Source organism: Purpureocillium lilacinum (assembly GCF_023168085.1).
Source record: "Purpureocillium lilacinum CBS 284.36 DNA, scaffold_4, whole genome shotgun sequence".
NCBI lineage: Eukaryota > Fungi > Ascomycota > Sordariomycetes > Hypocreales > Ophiocordycipitaceae > Purpureocillium > Purpureocillium lilacinum.
In genome coordinates, this window is record NW_027072114.1 from 1,213,909 (window position 1) to 1,230,695 (window position 16,787).

At 59.4% G+C, this 16,787-nt stretch overlaps 6 protein-coding genes across 6 annotated transcripts; 3 read left to right on the forward strand and 3 right to left on the reverse strand.

Annotated features, from left to right (window-relative positions):
• Window positions 1-13: 13 nt before the first annotated feature.
• Window positions 14-664, reverse strand: PLICBS_005570 (uncharacterized protein; the record flags this gene model as incomplete). The annotated part of the gene is made up of 1 exon (XM_018319256.2): window positions 14-664. One exon carries the CDS (start codon window positions 662-664, stop codon window positions 14-16), a length of 651 nt encoding a protein of 216 aa, XP_018181730.1.
• A 968-nt stretch (window positions 665-1,632) lies between these two features.
• On the forward strand, window positions 1,633-2,685 carry PLICBS_005571 (uncharacterized protein; the record flags this gene model as incomplete). The annotated part of the gene is made up of 2 exons (XM_018319258.2): window positions 1,633-2,024; window positions 2,097-2,685. 2 exons carry the CDS (start codon window positions 1,633-1,635, stop codon window positions 2,683-2,685), a joined length of 981 nt encoding a protein of 326 aa, XP_018181732.2.
• A 306-nt stretch (window positions 2,686-2,991) lies between these two features.
• PLICBS_005572 (ubiquitin-specific protease ubp2) lies at window positions 2,992-6,974 on the reverse strand (the record flags this gene model as incomplete). Its single annotated transcript, XM_018319259.2, has 4 exons — window positions 2,992-4,799; window positions 4,850-5,222; window positions 5,288-6,771; window positions 6,833-6,974. 4 exons carry the CDS (start codon window positions 6,972-6,974, stop codon window positions 2,992-2,994), a joined length of 3,807 nt encoding a protein of 1,268 aa, XP_018181733.2.
• Window positions 6,975-8,224: 1,250 nt separating this feature from the next.
• Window positions 8,225-11,274, forward strand: PLICBS_005573 (uncharacterized protein; the record flags this gene model as incomplete). The annotated part of the gene is made up of 2 exons (XM_065600756.1): window positions 8,225-9,766; window positions 9,820-11,274. The coding sequence occupies 2 exons, from the start codon at window positions 8,225-8,227 to the stop codon at window positions 11,272-11,274; spliced, it is 2,997 nt and encodes a 998-aa protein (XP_065456828.1).
• A 406-nt stretch (window positions 11,275-11,680) lies between these two features.
• On the forward strand, window positions 11,681-13,729 carry PLICBS_005574 (uncharacterized protein; the record flags this gene model as incomplete). The annotated part of the gene is made up of 1 exon (XM_018319262.2): window positions 11,681-13,729. One exon carries the CDS (start codon window positions 11,681-11,683, stop codon window positions 13,727-13,729), a length of 2,049 nt encoding a protein of 682 aa, XP_018181736.2.
• A 677-nt stretch (window positions 13,730-14,406) lies between these two features.
• Window positions 14,407-16,725, reverse strand: PLICBS_005575 (uncharacterized protein; the record flags this gene model as incomplete). The annotated part of the gene is made up of 1 exon (XM_018319263.2): window positions 14,407-16,725. The coding sequence occupies one exon, from the start codon at window positions 16,723-16,725 to the stop codon at window positions 14,407-14,409; it is 2,319 nt and encodes a 772-aa protein (XP_018181737.2).
• Between the last annotated feature and the right edge of the window lie 62 nt (window positions 16,726-16,787).

Sequence of the window (16,787 nt, forward strand, 5' to 3'; positions counted from 1 at the left end):
TAGAGCACCAGCATCAGCACACAATCATACACATCGCGACGACGGCCGCCGCGCCAGCCATCCACGCCCCCGGCCGCACCGCCACCGCCGCCCCCTCCTTCCTTCCCACCTCATCGTCAAACTCCCCGATGACATTCCCGCGCGGCCAATACTCGCACACGAGATACCACCCACGCTCGCCACACAGCCTCCTTCCACACCCCACATCCGTAGTATTCTTCCACACCAGCTGCGTAAAGTGGCCCGTATCCTCATGGAAGCCCTGCTTGCTGAAGTCATACTCGTCGCGCTCCTCGCCCCACGCCTCGACGCTCGCCGTCGCGTTGGCGTACCCCATGGCCAGGTTCTCGCCGTAGGGCCCGCCCGAGTGCGCGAACTTGCACCCGCCCTGGCTCCCGTCGGAGGCGGGCGAGGACAGGTAGTCGGCGGCGAAGTCGGCGAGCGTGTCGTTCCATGATACGGCGCTGGCGTTGTGCTGCGCGCGGTAGAGGTTGGTGCTGTTGAGGATGGCGGACGTGAAGAGGTGCGTTGTCTTGAATTGCGGCTCGTCGGAGGGGATGGCGGGCGCGGCGGTGACGGTGACGGTCGCGGCCGTGGAGGAGCCGGCGAGGAGGAGGAGGACGACGAAGAGGACGAGGGGGAGGGAAACAGATGGAGCTTGCATGTTGATTTGGTTTCAAAGACCAACTCAGTGTCGTCGTGTGTTATCGAGATGCTTCACGCGCCAGCATGCGAAAGCCTCGCGCCTGAGACGGGAATCGCATCGACAAAGCGCTTGTCAAAATTCCAACGTCTTTCAGGAACAACAATTGCACTTGAACAAAAGAATTGGCACCCAAGGCCAGTGCGGCGCAGACGCGCCTTTGGCACACATACACGCCATGCTATGCTGTCGGCGCGTGCAAAGCAGGATTCACTGACCTGGGCGCTTATCATGACGTATGTGGTGCTGCGCCCACGAGGGCGGCCAGACATCGCGGGCGGAAGCGCGCAGGGGGTCATTAGGCGTTTCGCATGGAGGGCGAGAGGGCTGCGAGAGTGGCTGCAGAGCAGAGCGAGGCAAAGCAGGCGATGTTTGTATAAGCTAGCGCTCCATCGAATTATTTCAATATGCTCAGACGCGACCGGCTGTAGATCTTAATGGACTGTAAGGCACGTAGGGACCCTTCAATTCTTTGAGCCCCGGTTGTCGTCCATGGCATGCGAAGGTGGCCTTAATGGAAAAAGCTCACCCGGCCACAACCGTGCATGGAGGAGATGGTAAAAAGTCTGACAAAGATAGCTAGTCGAGTACCTCTCATCAATTCTCATAGTTTGGAAAAGCCCATGGACCGAAAAGCCTGGACAATGTCCACTTCCCCAAGCGGTACGTTGTACAGAGGAGCGCAGGATTTCCTAATTGGGAAATCACTGTCGACGAAACCCGGGGTGGACCGACTCAAGCCGAGAACCCCAGAACGTCACTCTTGCAGTTGAGCCGAGCAGCTCCAGCTCCAGCGCCGGCACAACCACCACCAACAACCCTTCACCCGCAAACCCGGCGCATACCTCCCCAAATTCCATTCCTTCATCCGTCACCACCACGAAATCCTCACACGCGCAACCGCCTCCCCAATCGCACGCACGCCCATCATGGCCGCCTCCCCCCGCGTGCTGCGCCTCGCCTCCTCCCGCGCCGCCGCCGCCCGGCCGTCCTTCCTACGGCGCTGCTACTCCTCCTCGACGGAGCCGCTTATCCGCGTCACCAACCTCCCCGCCGCCGGCTCCGGCCACATCCGCGTCCTCGAGCTCAACCGCCCCTCGGCCCGCAACGCCATCTCCAAGGCCCTGCTCGCCTCCCTGCGCGCAGAGGTCGACGACGTCCACGCCCAGTACGACGCCGCCTCGGGGAATGAGCTCGCCGGCAAGCACGGCGCCGGCGCGCAGCTCGGCCCTACGCGCGCCATGGTCCTCGCCAGCGCGGTAGATACCTGCTTCTGCGCGGGCGCGGACCTCAAGGAGCGCCGGGGCTTTACACCGCAAGAGTAAGTTGAGCTGTTCTCAAAACCATTGGCCTTGCGCAAGATGTGCGCGTGCTGATACAATTGTTCCCGTAGGACCGCCGAGTTCCTCACCAACCTCAACGCGACCTTCACCTCGCTCGCCGACCTCCCCATCCCCACCATCTCCGCCATCTCCTCCCTCGCCCTCGGCGGCGGCCTCGAGCTCGCCCTCTCCACGCACTTCCGCGTCCTCACCTCCAACGCCACCGTCGGCCTCCCCGAGACGCGCCTCGGCATCCTCCCCGGCGCCGGCGGCACCTACCGCCTGCCCGCCCTCGTGGGCCTCTCCCGCGCCCGCGACCTCGTCCTCACCGGCCGCCGCGTCGCCGCCCCCGAGGCCTACTTCCTCGGCATCGCGGACCGCCTCGTCGAGGTTGTCCCCGAGGACGAGCGTGACGGCGCAGGTGCAGCAGAGAATATCCTCCAGGTCGCGCGCAAGGCCGCTCTGTCCGAGGGCGTGCGCCTCGCGCAGGAAATTTGCGAAGGCGGGCCAGTGGCCATCAGGGCGGCGCTGCAGGCTGTTGCGTGGGCCCGGCCCGAGAAGGAGGCCGAGATGTACCAGCGCGTCGTCAACACCGAGGACAGGAACGAGGCCCTCAAGGCGTTCCAGGAGAAGCGCAAGCCCGTCTTCAAGGGCAGGTAGACTCGTGACAGAAACCAAATAAATATTAATGCTCGAAAGCCGTGGCCGACAACGTATGTGATGTGCAAGGAATGCACCATGGTACTTGGTTGATCGTCTACTCGCGAATTTCTATTGTTTCTGCCCCTTAAACTCCGACTCGCCATCATCATATTCATACATGCTGTCCATGGTTTACGCCCAACGAGCCCGCTCGCTCAAAGTCCCTGATGCAGTACTGAACGCATGCGTGCAAACATTTCTCGCCGAATCCTCCCTTCGCGAACCCCGCAACTCAATCCGGCACCCTCGTATCGCATCTTGTCTTTACTCGATCCTGTATTGTGGCGACGGCGTTCGCTCAGCCTCACTCCCGTCTTGTGCGCCTGCCTTTTCCGTGCCGTCAACGTTGACGTCGCCGTCCATGTCTGTGGCCGCCAGTCCTGACTGAGGCGTGTCCTCTTCGACAGATGTCGGCGTCGGCACGTGTCGTTTGGGCACGTCGACGTACTCTTCCTTGTCTTCGTCGCGGACGTAGCAAAGGTAGTAGGGCTCGCCGCTCGTGCTCAGCTTATGCAACACGTCGGCCGTATCCTTGTTTTCCTGCACAGACTCGTCGTTGTAGAACCGCCACACGCGGTCCTCGAAGTCGCAGATCCACACCCAGTAGTGCCCAGACATGAGCTGGCCCCGATGGCAGATGACAGCATGCAGGCGGTATGGGATGCTCCGCATGCTGTCCAGCCTCTCCCCTAGCACCTTCTCAAGTTGCGCCAGCTCCGACTCCATCATCTGCCGCACGGCGCCATCGGTCGCCCGGGCATCGAACGGAGTGGCTCGCTCCTTCGGGGCTGTTGTAGGCAGGTCGGTGCTGTGGGCATTGGTACGCGATACAAGCAGGAAGTCATCCTCGACCGGGCCGTCAAAGTCCCACGTCTCCTCTGTCTTGGCAACTTCGAGTTCTCCCTCATTAACCACTTTCTCTTCCAAAGTGGCACTGACATTTGCCGCATCGTCTCCGTTGACAACGCTGTTGAGAAAGTTCATGTATGTCGGGTTGGCATCGATGCCCTCAATTTGCGCCTTCAAATCCGCGATGCGGTCCGTGATTGCCCAGTCCTCGACTCGGCGCCGGAACGTGGGCGAGTCGTGCGGCGCATCCATGTACCGGTCTAGATACAGAGTCTCGGGAATGACGACGGGGTTCCCGTTCTTCCGGCCCGTCGACTGCGTTCGCTGGATGAGGACGTGCAGCACAGGCGGCAACGTCTTGATGGCGGTGTATCTCGACAGCCTGCTCTCCTCAAGTATCTGCTGGTCAAAGTTGCGGCCGAGGGCATCGTACAGCGAACATGGTCCGTCGGGGGCCGGGAACGCAGTGATGGATCGGTCGAAGCTAATCTCGTGCTGATAAGACTTGTCGTCGAATTTCTTGGTGTAGTTGACCGTGGTGACGAAAAATGTCTCCATAATCTTCTCCAGTTGGATGCCCGTCTTGGCGTCTACCGAGCTTGGGCGGATGGCAGCTTGGAGTCGGTTGATGATGCTACCCATGACCTCTTCAACGTCCTGCTGGTCGGTGCCAGATGATCGCGACTGGTGCTCCAAGGCGTTGAGCACCTTTTGATCGACCGTTTCTGGCTCGCCAGCGTCGGCCATGACGACGTCGCCGTTGTTAGTAGGCGTGTCGCCGTTAGTTTGCGAAGAGTGCCCCGCCTGTTCGTTGTTGTCGACCATCTTGACATCCTCGCTTTCTGAGACTTCGACGGCACTGTCGGCTTGATCGGCAGCTGCCGGCTCCACTCTTTCAAAGGAAAGGTCAGATCGGGCATCCTCCTGGTCAACCAACGTTCGTGAACTCGAGATGCTAGCAGTTTCCGTCGCGTCTGGCACGGTCGTCACCGTGCAAGTGACCATGTCGACATCAGGCGCCTGGCCGGTGGGGGCGGCCGGCGAGGGCCGCGCAGGCAGAGGTGGAGGCTGAGGTCCAACCTCCGGCTTCGTAGCAGACTTTTCGCTGTGTAGCAAGGTATGCGTGGACAGCAGCACAGCGTTGGCAAGTCGCTGGGATGGCCTGGTGGCAGCTTGATCCGAGGACTGTAGGTTCTGGAATAGAGTGGCCAGCTCCTGCGCGACTATGCAACTTGTCAACAACCGAAATGGAGACGGGGCTTGTGCAACTCACAAGCTTGCGCAACGACTGCCTCTCCACGGTCCATCTGCATCTTGTTCCCGCCAAGCAGGCGAGCCTTGATGCTCTCGTCGGTGAGATCAAGCCGCAGCTGATCGTAGTTGAGGACCACGTCCCGGATGGGCTTTACGGTAAAGAGGTATTGCAGGAGACTGTTGAGGTAGCAAGTGTTGCCAATGTTGTGGAGGCCAACTGGTAATGACAGGTCAGCTGGCTCTTTCGATGAGCCGCCGTAGTTCATGATGCCGCTGGAGTTGCGCATTTCCAACACTGCCTGTTTCAAAGTCGGAGAGTTGGTGTGGTCTGCTACTGCCTCCAGGGCATCCAGCACGACCTCCTTTTCTTCAGAGCTCTTGCTGTTCTCCAGCTGCGTCCAGGGTTAGCGTGAGCAAAACGGGAACAGCAAAGGCCAGAGAGTGGTCGAGGGCGTACCTTCTTCTTGGCCGCTTCAGCAGCTGTTTGCCACGGCACGTCGGCGCCTCCCAGGCCCAGGATCGCTCGGGCAGTGTCGAGTGACATCTTCGCATCAGATTCCATGAGCAACGACGCTTGGTAGATGTCGTCTGTCGACGCGCGTGCAATAATCATCAACATGGATCTCGCGTTGACAGCCTCTCCGGGATCTTGGGCAAGTTTCTGCCGGAAAGCGTCGATGATGGAGTCTGCTGAGTAGTTGTTTGGCGGCTGCAGGCCGAGGAAGTTGAGGGCCTGCGTCAATACACCGTCCTCGTCGCTTGTGCCTTGCCGCTGTAGCTGGCTCTCGAACACAGATGACTGAGTCATTGCGTAGTCCGAGAGCATCTCGTCACCGGTGTCGTTGGCCACCGCCGTCAGACCATCCACCAAAGCTCGTCGCCGGCTGGGCAGCAACTCCCACTGGCGCTTGTAGGCGTTGACAATCACTTCGCGAGTCTGACCTGGCAGAATGCCCAGTAACTTGTACCGGTCCAACTTGACCAAGGCGTTGTCGTTGACGTTGGGCACCTCGGTGCACTGAAGATCCTGGTGCAAAACGGGCGTGCAGTACGTCGGCTTCTCGGCGGCCTGTCCCGCCTTGTGAATGAGGCACTGTACCTCGGCTCTGACGTCCTCCAAGTATGCGCGGTATGTGCCGATCTCTGTCGTACCAGAGGGACCACCCGACGGCGCTGGCGGCGTGGGAGTGAACGAGCCTTCGTCTAACCCGTCACGGTCTATCACCTGCTCCGTAAACTCCAAGCGCCGAAAAATCGAGAAGCAGCGAGGCCCAAACAAAACGGCGAACCTCTTGTTACGCTTCGAGATGCTTCTGACATCCTCCGGGGTGGACTCGAGGAGATTCTTAAGGTACGTGTTGAGGTTCAGCGGAGCCTGGTTCGCCCAGTCGTCAGTGGCGCCTTCGTAGCGGCTTGGCTCGTGCTCTCTCGCCGCTCGCAGCTGCTCGCAGATGGCATCGCGATCCAGCAGGAGCTTAACCCACCATGTGCCCATCCGAGGCTCCGAGACTTCTAGCGTCATCTGGAACGTGCAAGGCGGAGCTGAGCACACAAAATACTCGCGCGCAAGGAGCGGATAGTATTTGTTCTGATCGCTCGTGATATCGGCATCCGAGGCAGAGCCAGCCCACACGAGATGGTGCCAGGGGAAGTTGTTGTCTCGCAAGGGCCATCGCGACTGGGAGCTGTGGCACAGCGAGTCGACATGGGCTGCGTCCCAAGCCATCTTGAAGACGAAATGGAAATGACAGTCTAAGCAGATGGCCGACAAAACTCGAGTCGAGGATGTCGCAAAGCTCTGGTTCCCGTTTATGACGAGCTTGTGATGGTGCTCCCAGCCATACGTACTCTCCAACTCGGCGTGCCTAGCTCTAAGGAAAACGTCGCATGCGGTAAAGTCGTTGTTGGTTAGTTCGTATATCCAGCGGCTCGGGTGGCAACCTGCATCGAAGCCGTCAGTATGGACTGCGGTCCTGTGGTCTGCCAGAGGGGCACGACGTACCAGGCACCTCCTTGCCAGGAGTAAGACGCGACTTCATCGGTGTCATGTTGTGTTGAACGAACTCGGTCTGCGCCGTGCCGGGCAGAGCGGCGTAGGAGCCCGCATCCTGGTCCTGCGTCCTCAGATCGTATCGGGCGGTCATGTTGGAGGCCGGCGGGGTGCAGTCACTGCTTCGCTCGGTATGTCGGCTGCACCAGTCGATGCCTGCGTCCCAGCACTGGCTGGTTGGCGCTCAGGGCCACTGCGAAACGATAGACGTTGTTTCTATTCGCGAGTCGCTCAGTAATGTTCGCGTCTGCTGTGCCCGGGTCGAGACGTCTCGGGAGAGCTTCGTTTGATAGGGATCGATATGTGATCTGGCCGTTGGCAGGATGCTCGGGTGTCGAATGCGTTCGAACAGAGCGGTTCTAGTCGAGTGAAAGTTGCATACCAACCGCCCTGTCTCGCTAATCACTGCTCCGATGCTCTTGGTGTCGCCGCTTGTTCACATGCTTATGCCTCGGGCGGCGAGACGTAAGATGATTGCGTAAGGAGAAGCCGCCGCGGCACGGTCGAGGGCGTGTGTGGTGGTCGTCGTGTGCCTGCGGTGGCGATGTTGCTGGGAGGGTGACGCAGCCTTGTCAGAGCTTCGAGGTTCGTCATCTGCTGCGGGTCAGCGTTGAGCGCTTGGAGGAGCTACCCTGGTTGACTGCCTAGGCAGGTCCACTCCACTGTATTACCGTCCCAGCGCTGCGTTGGCGTCACTCGTAGGCGCCCACCCACTGCCCCGGCCGTTTCATGCCGGGCGCCTGGCGTGCTCTCCTCACGGTGGTTTGCTGGGCTTACTCAGCGATCTTCTGCGCCCTGAATCTGTCCCAGCGGTTGAACTTTATTCGACGAGGTATCTACTGCCAAAACAACATCTTTTTTTGCATTCTGCCACGTTGGCCTCGTTCTTCCCGGTCGTCGCTGTATTGAGCTTATGACATGGCTTATCTCGCCGGGGCCTTATACGCCCGATTAGGTGTGAAAAGGCGGACAGTGACCGACCGTCGTCGAAGAACCAAGCCACGCTGGGAGAACTCCGACGCGTCAACGCTTTCACGACATCACTTGCAATGCTGTACACACAGGTAGATGGTTGCTGAAAAACGGCGAAGAATCGTGTGTTTCAAAGGGAGCGGATGCTCAAGCGTGGCATCAGCTGAAGCCCCTTTGAATCACACCATCGTCCGCCGCTGTTCGACGACGGATAGGCCCGCTCGGATACCGAGATCATCACCCCGCTTCCTCTCGGCCCAGGATCTAAGCTGGAGTCCTACCATCTTGAACTTGCATCTCCTCTGCTACCCACCCCTCTATCGTCCGCTCGACTATCACGTGAATCAACCCAGGATGTGTGCTGTTGAGAACATGAGACGCCTCCGGATTGGAGTCGATGTTGGCGGTACCAACACCGACGGCGTCATCCTCGATCCAGAGGCGTCATCGTCACTGGACAAGGGCATCTTGGCGTGGCACAAGGCTCCGACGACCACGAACCCAAGCGTCGGCATCAATAATGCCATCACGGCCATGTTCGAGTCGGCCAAGATCAAGCCGGAGCACGTCGCCAGTGTCACGATTGGCACGACACATTTCGTCAACGCCGTCGTCGAAAGAGACGCGTCTCGTCTATCTCCCGTAGCCGTCATCCGCCTCTGCGGCCCATTTTCCAAGCATGCGCCTCCGTGCGTGGACTGGCCGGATGACATGAGGCAGCTGATACTGGCCCATTTCGCGCTGCTAAAAGGCGGCCTGGAAGTGGACGGCACGCTCATCTCGGACATAGACGAGACAGAAATCAAGGCAGAGTGCGCAAAGATCCGCGAAAAGGGCATCCGAAGCATCGTCCTGAACGGCGTCTTCAGCCCAATCGACACTGTTGAGCGGCAGGAGGAGCGGGCGGCAGACATCATCAAGGCCGAGCTCCCTGGCTGCGACGTAGTCTGCTCCAAGGACATTGCAAACCTCGGCTTCTTGGAGCGCGAGAACGCATCTATACTCAACGCCTCTATTCTGTCGTTTGCGAGGAAGACCATCAGATCTTTCCAGGAGCCCGTCAAGAAGCTGGGCCTTGATTGCCCCGTCTTCGTAACGCAAAACGACGGCACCGTGCTTGCAGGGGAGACAGCTGCACGCCTTCCAATCCGGACCTTCTCGAGCGGCCCGACAAACAGCATGAGGGGTGCGGCGTTCCTGGCCCAGGGCGAACTGTCTGAAGCAATCATGGTCGTGGATATCGGAGGTACAACGACCGACGTCGGGCTCCTCCAGGCCAACGGTTTTCCGCGGCAACAGGCTGCGTACAGCGACCTTGCGGGCATTCGCATGAACTTTTCGTGCCCCGACGTCAAAAGCATCGGCTTGGGCGGCGGCTCCATTATCAGGACCGAGAACGGCCTCACCGTCGGCCCGGACAGTGTGGGCTACAAGCTGCAAGAGGATGCACTCGTCTTTGGCGGAAAAGTCCTCACCGCTACAGATTGTACGATTCTTGCTGATCCCAGCCTCGATATTGGGAACTCGGAGCTCGTGAAGGGGGCTCTGCTACAGGATCAGCTCGACACGTTCAAAGACATTGTCCGCGCAAAGCTGGAGAAGATTGTTGACAAAATGAAGACGTCTCCCGGAGACGTGCCCGTGTTGTTGGTCGGAGGAGGTGCAGTCATTGCTCCAGATGAGCTGACGGGGGCAAGCAGAGTACTGAAGCCCAAGTGGTCTCAGGTGGCCAACGCCATCGGTGCCGCCATTGCCCGAGTCAGCGCCGTTGTCGACATTGTCAAATCCACGGAGAACAAGTCCACGAGCGATTTGCTGCAGGAAGTGAGCCAGCAGGCAATACAAAAGACCATTGCCGCTGGCGCGCTTCCATCCTCGGTGGAGGTTGTTGAACAGGATACACTTCCGCTACAGGTAAGTCGACGACGCAACCAGCGGACCCCAAGATAATGCTGACGGGATGAAAGTATATTGCCCACAAGACTAGATTTATTGTTCGTGCAGCTGGTGACTTCGACCTGTCACAGAGTGGGATTGCCACCGTGCCACAGGAGGACCCATCTGATAACGCCCAAGACATGAGCGAATACGATAGACAGGCGAGCGGTCAACAGTCAAAGAAGAGCACCAAGGCTGATGAAGAGATAGATATTGCAGCATACAGACCTAAAGTCAAGGATCGTGTGTGGTATGTATCCGAAACTGACCTCGACTGGATCACCATCGGATGCTACATCCTCGGCACCGGAGGAGGCGGGTCGCCATATTCTCATATGGTGCGGCTTCGGTCGGACCTTCGCAAGGGCGCTATAGTCCGCGTCGTGAATCCACACGACTTGAAAGACGATGATCAGGTCGGGTGTGGTGGCGGCGTCGGCAGCCCGACGGTGGGCATCGAAAAGCTCGCTGCGGACGAGCTTATGGAGGCTCAGACGGAGCTCTATAAGGTCCACGATCGCCCGGCAACTCACATGATTGCCATCGAAATTGGCGGCGGCAACGGCCTGCAGGGCATGCAACTCGGAGCGAGCAACTACATGAATCTTCCGGCCGTCGATGGAGACTGGATGGGCCGCGCATATCCGACCAAGTGGCAGACCACCCCCGTTGTCTTCAACGAGCGAAGCCCAATCTGGTCCCCGATTGCCATGTCCGACGGAAACGGCAACGTGGTGTTGATGCCAAAGGCCAGCTCCGACCTGCAAGTAGAGCGAATCTTGCGGGCTGCACTCAGCCAAATGGGCTCGCATACAGGCTGCGCCGAGTCGCCCGTGACCGGAGCAGAGACGAAACGATGGGTCGTCGAGCACACGATATCGCAGGCGTGGAGAATCGGCCGTGGCGTCGCTCGTGCACGAAAGGAGAATCGCGTCGACAATGTGGCCGAGACGATTATCGAAGAATGCGGTGGCAAGGGCGCGGGTAAAGTGCTTTGGAAGGGGAAGATTGTCGGCATCGAGCGGAGACTCAGAGGCGGCTACGTCTACGGCGAGTGCTTCATCGAGGGTGCCAACGTCCGTGACGAAGAGGGCGTCGTGTCCACCGACGACCGCAAGGCCGCAGGCGCGTTTCGAGGCACCATAAAGATTCCGTTTAAGAACGAGAACATTGCGGCCCTCCGGGTGCGGGACGATGGGGCTGAGGAGAAGCAGGAAGATGTGCTTGCCATCGTGCCGGACCTGATCACCGTCATCGACGCGCAGAGTGGCGAAGCTATCGGAACCCCTGAGTATCGCTACGGACTGTTTGTCGTCGTGCTCGGACTTGCGGCGAGCGACAAATGGACCGGCACGGAGCGAGGCGTCAAGATAGGGGGCCCGGAGGGCTTCGGCTTCGACCATCTCACCTACACTCCCCTTGGAAAGTTCGTCAAGCCGCGGAGCGTGATAGACGAGTTTGACGAAGGACCAGGGTCGGCATGATCATGGAGAAATGTGTAGGGCAGCAGACTCCAGCACCAAGGGTACGAGTGCCTTGGTGGCGGCCCGAGCAACCAGTATATGGCACCTTCCTTGTCCGGGCAACAGTAATTCGAGGTGCAAACGTCGCGATGCCTCGACAACGGCAAGTGCGAACACAACTATCGCTGTTCTCCTTTCGTCCCTTTTTCCACATGTTCACAACGGGACCTGCCTGGCGCACTCTCGATTGATTTCGCAACTGTAAAATATCGCCTTGAGAGCGCCCTCTACCCCGACTTGTGCTGCCGCATTCCTCGCGCACCATCCGTCACTCCATCCCGTGGATAATACTTTCACAGTCACATCAGCCCTCCATCTTACATTCCCGCTGTCTCTCTTTCGCCCCCTTCAAGAAATCTCGGCCACCATGGCCCAGACTGCAAACGCCAGGAAGCGCCCGCCGTCGCGGCTCGTCACCCTCCCCTGCGAGATCAAGCTGTTCATCATGGACCCCTTGTCGCTGGCCGAGGTGGGCAGGTTATGCCGCGCCCATACGAGCTGGCGTGATATTGCTCAGTGCTGCATGTACAAAAAAGACGTCGCAGAAGATACCTCGACCGCAATACTCTGGGCAGCACTGGGTGGCCAAGACGACCCGACAGGACGCTACGAAATGCAGTGCTCTGTGCTGAAGCGATTCATGCAATGGGGCCAGGCGCGATACCACAACGATGCCGACAAGAGAGCGATTGCGCAGGCCAAGGTGAACGCCAGGTATGTCGGTGACGACGGCACATTCGCCACAGCCCTACATTTCGCCGCGGCCAAGGGTCGGCTGCCGGTGGTGAAGCAGTTGCTGGGCCACGGCGCCAGTCTCAGCGCCAAATGCTCTGGGTTTCAAGCGTTTGAAAGTAGAGGCATTCCGACGATCGATGTAACAGAGCATGAGGGCCATGGACGCTGCCGCTTTGGAAGCCTAATGCACACGGCAATTCGAAGAGCAGAGTGGCTGCCGCTCATGGCGCCGCTCCTGCTCAGACACTACGAGGTCGTCAAAGCCCTCGTGTTCTGCAAGGCGCCGGCGATACTCACCGAGCCGCCCATTACAGTCTTTCACTACGTAGCAGCCATGGGCTCCAAGGAGTTCAATGCCGAACGCGTTGAAACGGAACCGGCCCCGAGGCGACGCAGGAAGCGCAAAGCAGAAGAGGAAAGCCAAAGCCAGAACTTCACCAGTCCTATGGAGGTGCATTTGAGCTTCTTCAAGGCGTACCCGGACTATCTGGACGTTCCCTTTTCCAGAAACCAGGCCTCGGCTCTCCATATTGCGATTCAACGAGACAATGAGGAGGCCTTCAACCAACTCATCGACCACGGCGCCGACGTCAATGCTCTCACGATCCTGGATTGCTCGCCCCTCCACGAGGCTGTCAAGCGAAGCTGCGCCGCCTTTCTATCGCTCCCTCGCCCCCCGCTGCGCGCGTACATCAGCCGTCTCCTCGAGCGCGGCGCGGACCCCAACGCCGTGACAAATACCTCGCCCCCGGAGACGCCCATGATGTGCATACTGCCCGTCGACAGCATCTCCTGGGGCGCTCGCCACGCCAAGGACATGGAAGCGATCCTAGACGCCTTGATCAGGGGCGGTGCGCGGGTCGACGAGGGCCTTCATGAGGGCAGGACGATGATGCACTACATAAACGACAGGGTTCTCGACAACTTGTCGTGTGCGGGGCTGGGGTATGACGCTTGCTTTGAGAAGCTTCTCTTTTTCCTCCACGACCATCATGAAGCGAAAGTCAACGCGCGGATCCAACCTGGAAATCGCACGATCCTGGGCGAGCTGATACGCAGGATCGCACGCGACCAGCTCGACATGGCTGACACCTGGACCCCTACCAAAGCGTACTTCAAGAAACTCCTCAACATTGGGGCCCACGTCAGCGCGAGCGAGGCCGACGAGGCGTTCCGGCACTGGCTTGCCCGTCCAGCCCTGCGATCCCTCTACTCCAACATCGTCGACCACTGCAAGGGCTCCCTCTCACAGCCAGTCATCGACGAAGCCTTCACCCGCAGCATCGAGGACATTGACCTCAAGCTGTGGAAGGCCATCTGCGAACACCTCGGCCCCCCGACCAACGCATCTCAACTCGTCGCGGCGGCCTTTGATTGGCCTTTCGACTCCTTTTGGCAGCAAGTCCGCGACACGCTGCGCTTCGATGGGAAGTACGTGAGCCCGCTCGGGGAGACGTACCTCCACATGCTCGTCCGGAGGCTCAAGAGGGGTGGGTACTCGCGCACGAGGCTCGCCCTTGAGGAGGCGCACATCTTCGTGGAGAAAGGCGTGAAGATCTCGGTGCTCGACGCGAACGGCAAGATGGCGGTTCAATACCTCCGCAAAGAGGGACTGGACTTTTCCACGGAGCTGCGGGCCTATCTCATGGATGAGAGGAATAGAGAGCTGAACCTGTTCTAAGTTGCTGAGGGCTTCTCATCTTGGTCACTGATCAGAACGGGGGTAAAGAGTTGGCGCGTGTCTCGTTGCGCGCCCTGCTCACAAGAGGGTGGGTAGCCTCCAGCACATGAAGCTCTACCCGGGAAAGTAGTCTGGGAGGGCCAATTGCATGGTCTTCCAGCAGACGATTGAAAAGGAAGAAAAATCAGAATGGCAACGGAGTTTGGGGAACGGTCTACGCGGGCTTCCACCAGACGGTTGTAAGTCATTCAAAATGGCGAAGGCGTAGGGGGGAAAGAAGACGAAAACGGACAGGTTGTAAATACTGTCCGGCGATGGACAGACAGACAAAGGGGCGAAAAAATCAGGCGTGTATCTCGAGGAGTTAGACATCTGTTGAGCAGCTCACGTCTAGTGAAGAGACCTCGAACAGCCACTTCCTATCAAAATAATTGCCAACTACGAGGTATAGATGGTGCTTTTATGCAAGCTTGCTATGTTCGATGGCCCTTGCTTGGGCCCTACTGTCAATGCTTCAAACAGGAAAGATGACCACATCGCCCAAAACGCCATACATCAAGAATCCCACGGGCAGACAGACCTTCACGAACCCAAATGCTGGCAAAAGATCCACACACAACCGCCTCTGCTCTCCCAGATGTCGAAACGAGGCGAGGGAAGGAGGGGAAGAGAGCGCCTCACATGACGGAGCAGCTCCCAAAGTTGAACCCGTACCCCTCCTGACACTGCTCCAGGTACCCGGCCTCCTCGGCCGAGCCCTCAGGGACGTTGTGCTTCCTAACCACGCCGCGCACCGTGAGCGTGTGCTCGCCCTCCGGGTGCCACCAGCGGAGCCACTGCAGCAGGGGGCCGTCGTCCTCTTCGGTACTGAGCTCCCACTTGCCCGCCGAGACGGTCACTTCGGCCTGGTCCTTGGGGAAGTGGAACTCGGGCAGGAAGACGACGGTGGGGGCGTCATCGCCGGCGGGTTTCGCGGCCTTGACCTTGAGGTTGTAGGTGCACCTGCGCAGGTCGAAGCCCGTGGCTGCGACGTCTCCGGCGACGACCGTGGGGGTGGGTCGGATGAATGCTTCGGCGGCGCGGTAGCCGGGCGCGTTGGTCAGCTCGGGGTCCTTGAGCGAGGGCGTGGAGCTGATGGATGGGTTTGTGAGCGTCCGCTGGAGGTTTCCGGGTGTGACGGCCTCATCGTCGCCGCCAGGGCCACCGCCTTCCCTATTCATGGTGGAGAGCTTCAGGAGGCTCGTGGCCGACTGGTTAGGTAGAGAGGTCTTGGGGAGGGGTGACAGCGGCGGAAGCTTATCGTCTAGTGAGAAGATGGACAGGTCCTCGCCGTTCCACTGGTCGCCGCGCTCATGGTCGTTGTTCGTGCTGTATAGCCACAGGCAGTGTCCTTCTATTTGCGAGCCCTCGACGCCAAAGTAGTTGGCATCGAGCGCCGCTGACTGACTCGTGTAATCGCCCGATTTATATGCCTTCTTGTCGTCCATGTCGTAAGGAATGCCAAACTCTGTCAAGATGCACGGATGCTTGCCAATCCGATCGAGACCCTCTTGTCGCAATGTAGCCAGCTGGTCCCTGAGACAGTTGCGAATGGCCGTCTCGCCTATCTTGATGGCAAACGCTGGATGCAGGTACTTTCCTCGGAGCACGCCGACGACGTCGACGTTCCACGTGCTGTTCCAATGCTTCGTCATGAGAGTGATGCCGTCATAAAAGTGCGGCGTGAACGCCATCAGCGGGTCGTCGTCTTCGGTGCCCTTGATCTGGGGCGGCAGCTCCAGAGTCGGGTACTGCATCAACATGATGCAATCCTTGTGGTGCTTGCGACACGTGTCGCGGTACTTTCGCCAAAAGTCCATGAAGTACGTGTTGGTGAATTCAGGGTAGTCGATGGCCTTCCCGGTACGCGGGTTCCTTTGGAAGTAGTCCTTCTTGAGTAGTGTATCTGTCTCGGGATCCCAGACGCCGTGTTGCGCCCAGATGCACTCTCCGAGCCTCCAGCTGGGGTCGCGCTTCCAGCCATACTTGGAGTCGTCGTAGCCCTCCGGGAGCCACGCAATCTCGCCGTGGGGGTCGACGAGCGTGGTGCCGGTCTTGTACGGTCCGAGACCACCCATGTCCCAAGTGTCGACTTCGCAAGCTCTGCCCATGCCGGTGAGGAATGTCTGCCACATGGTCGGGCAGGTGCCCTTCTTGAGCGGGTGCTCCTTGGGGATGACCGTCAGATCGACGTAGCCGGTCATGCCGCGGTTCGGCTCGTTCATGCTCTCCCATCCCATGACGACGACGTCTTCGAGGTCGCCGGCTTCGTGTATGCGCTTGGCGAGCTGGCCGCACGCGTTGATGAAGTGGTTCTGGAGGTAGTCCTGGATGTTGACGCCGTCAATGATGCAATTGGGCGCGAAGTCTTTGCCGGCAAAGAACATTGTAAATATGGTACCGGCGGCGAGACGGTAGTAATTCGTCGACCAGATCATCTTGGGGAACGTATCGGGGTCGGGGTATGTGTTCTGGACGATGGCGGCCTCGGTGGCGGCGAAGCTCTGGGGGTTCAGGCCGCAGGCGTAAATGGTCCACATGGGGGCGCCGGAGCCGCCGGTGAAGCGCGACCAGACATCCTGGTGCGGATCCATGAAGACGTAGAAGCCATAGGACCTTGCGACGCGCAGGATCTCAATGGTGTGCTGAATCCACGTCTCGTCGTAGATTCCCGGGCCGGCGGCCTCGATGGCCTCCCAGGTGAAGACATAGCGGATGGTATTGAAGCCGTAACGGCGCAGCCTCGCAAAGTGCGTGGGCGCATCGTCCTTGGAGAAGGGCCGCTGGTGGAATGTGACGTTGTCGCCGTCGAAGAAGTCGTCGCCGACGTGGGATGGCTGGTCGGGCTCGCTGGGCAGCTTGGCGTCGCCGGCGACGTTGATGCCGCGCAGGACGACCTGGCGGCCGTGGCCGTCGCGGAACTGGCCGTCCTCGATGGTCAGGCGGAAGGACGCCATGGTGTGTCGTCGTCTATGGGCCGGCCCGGCGACTTCGCGGCGTGAGGGAGAGGGGCCGGAGG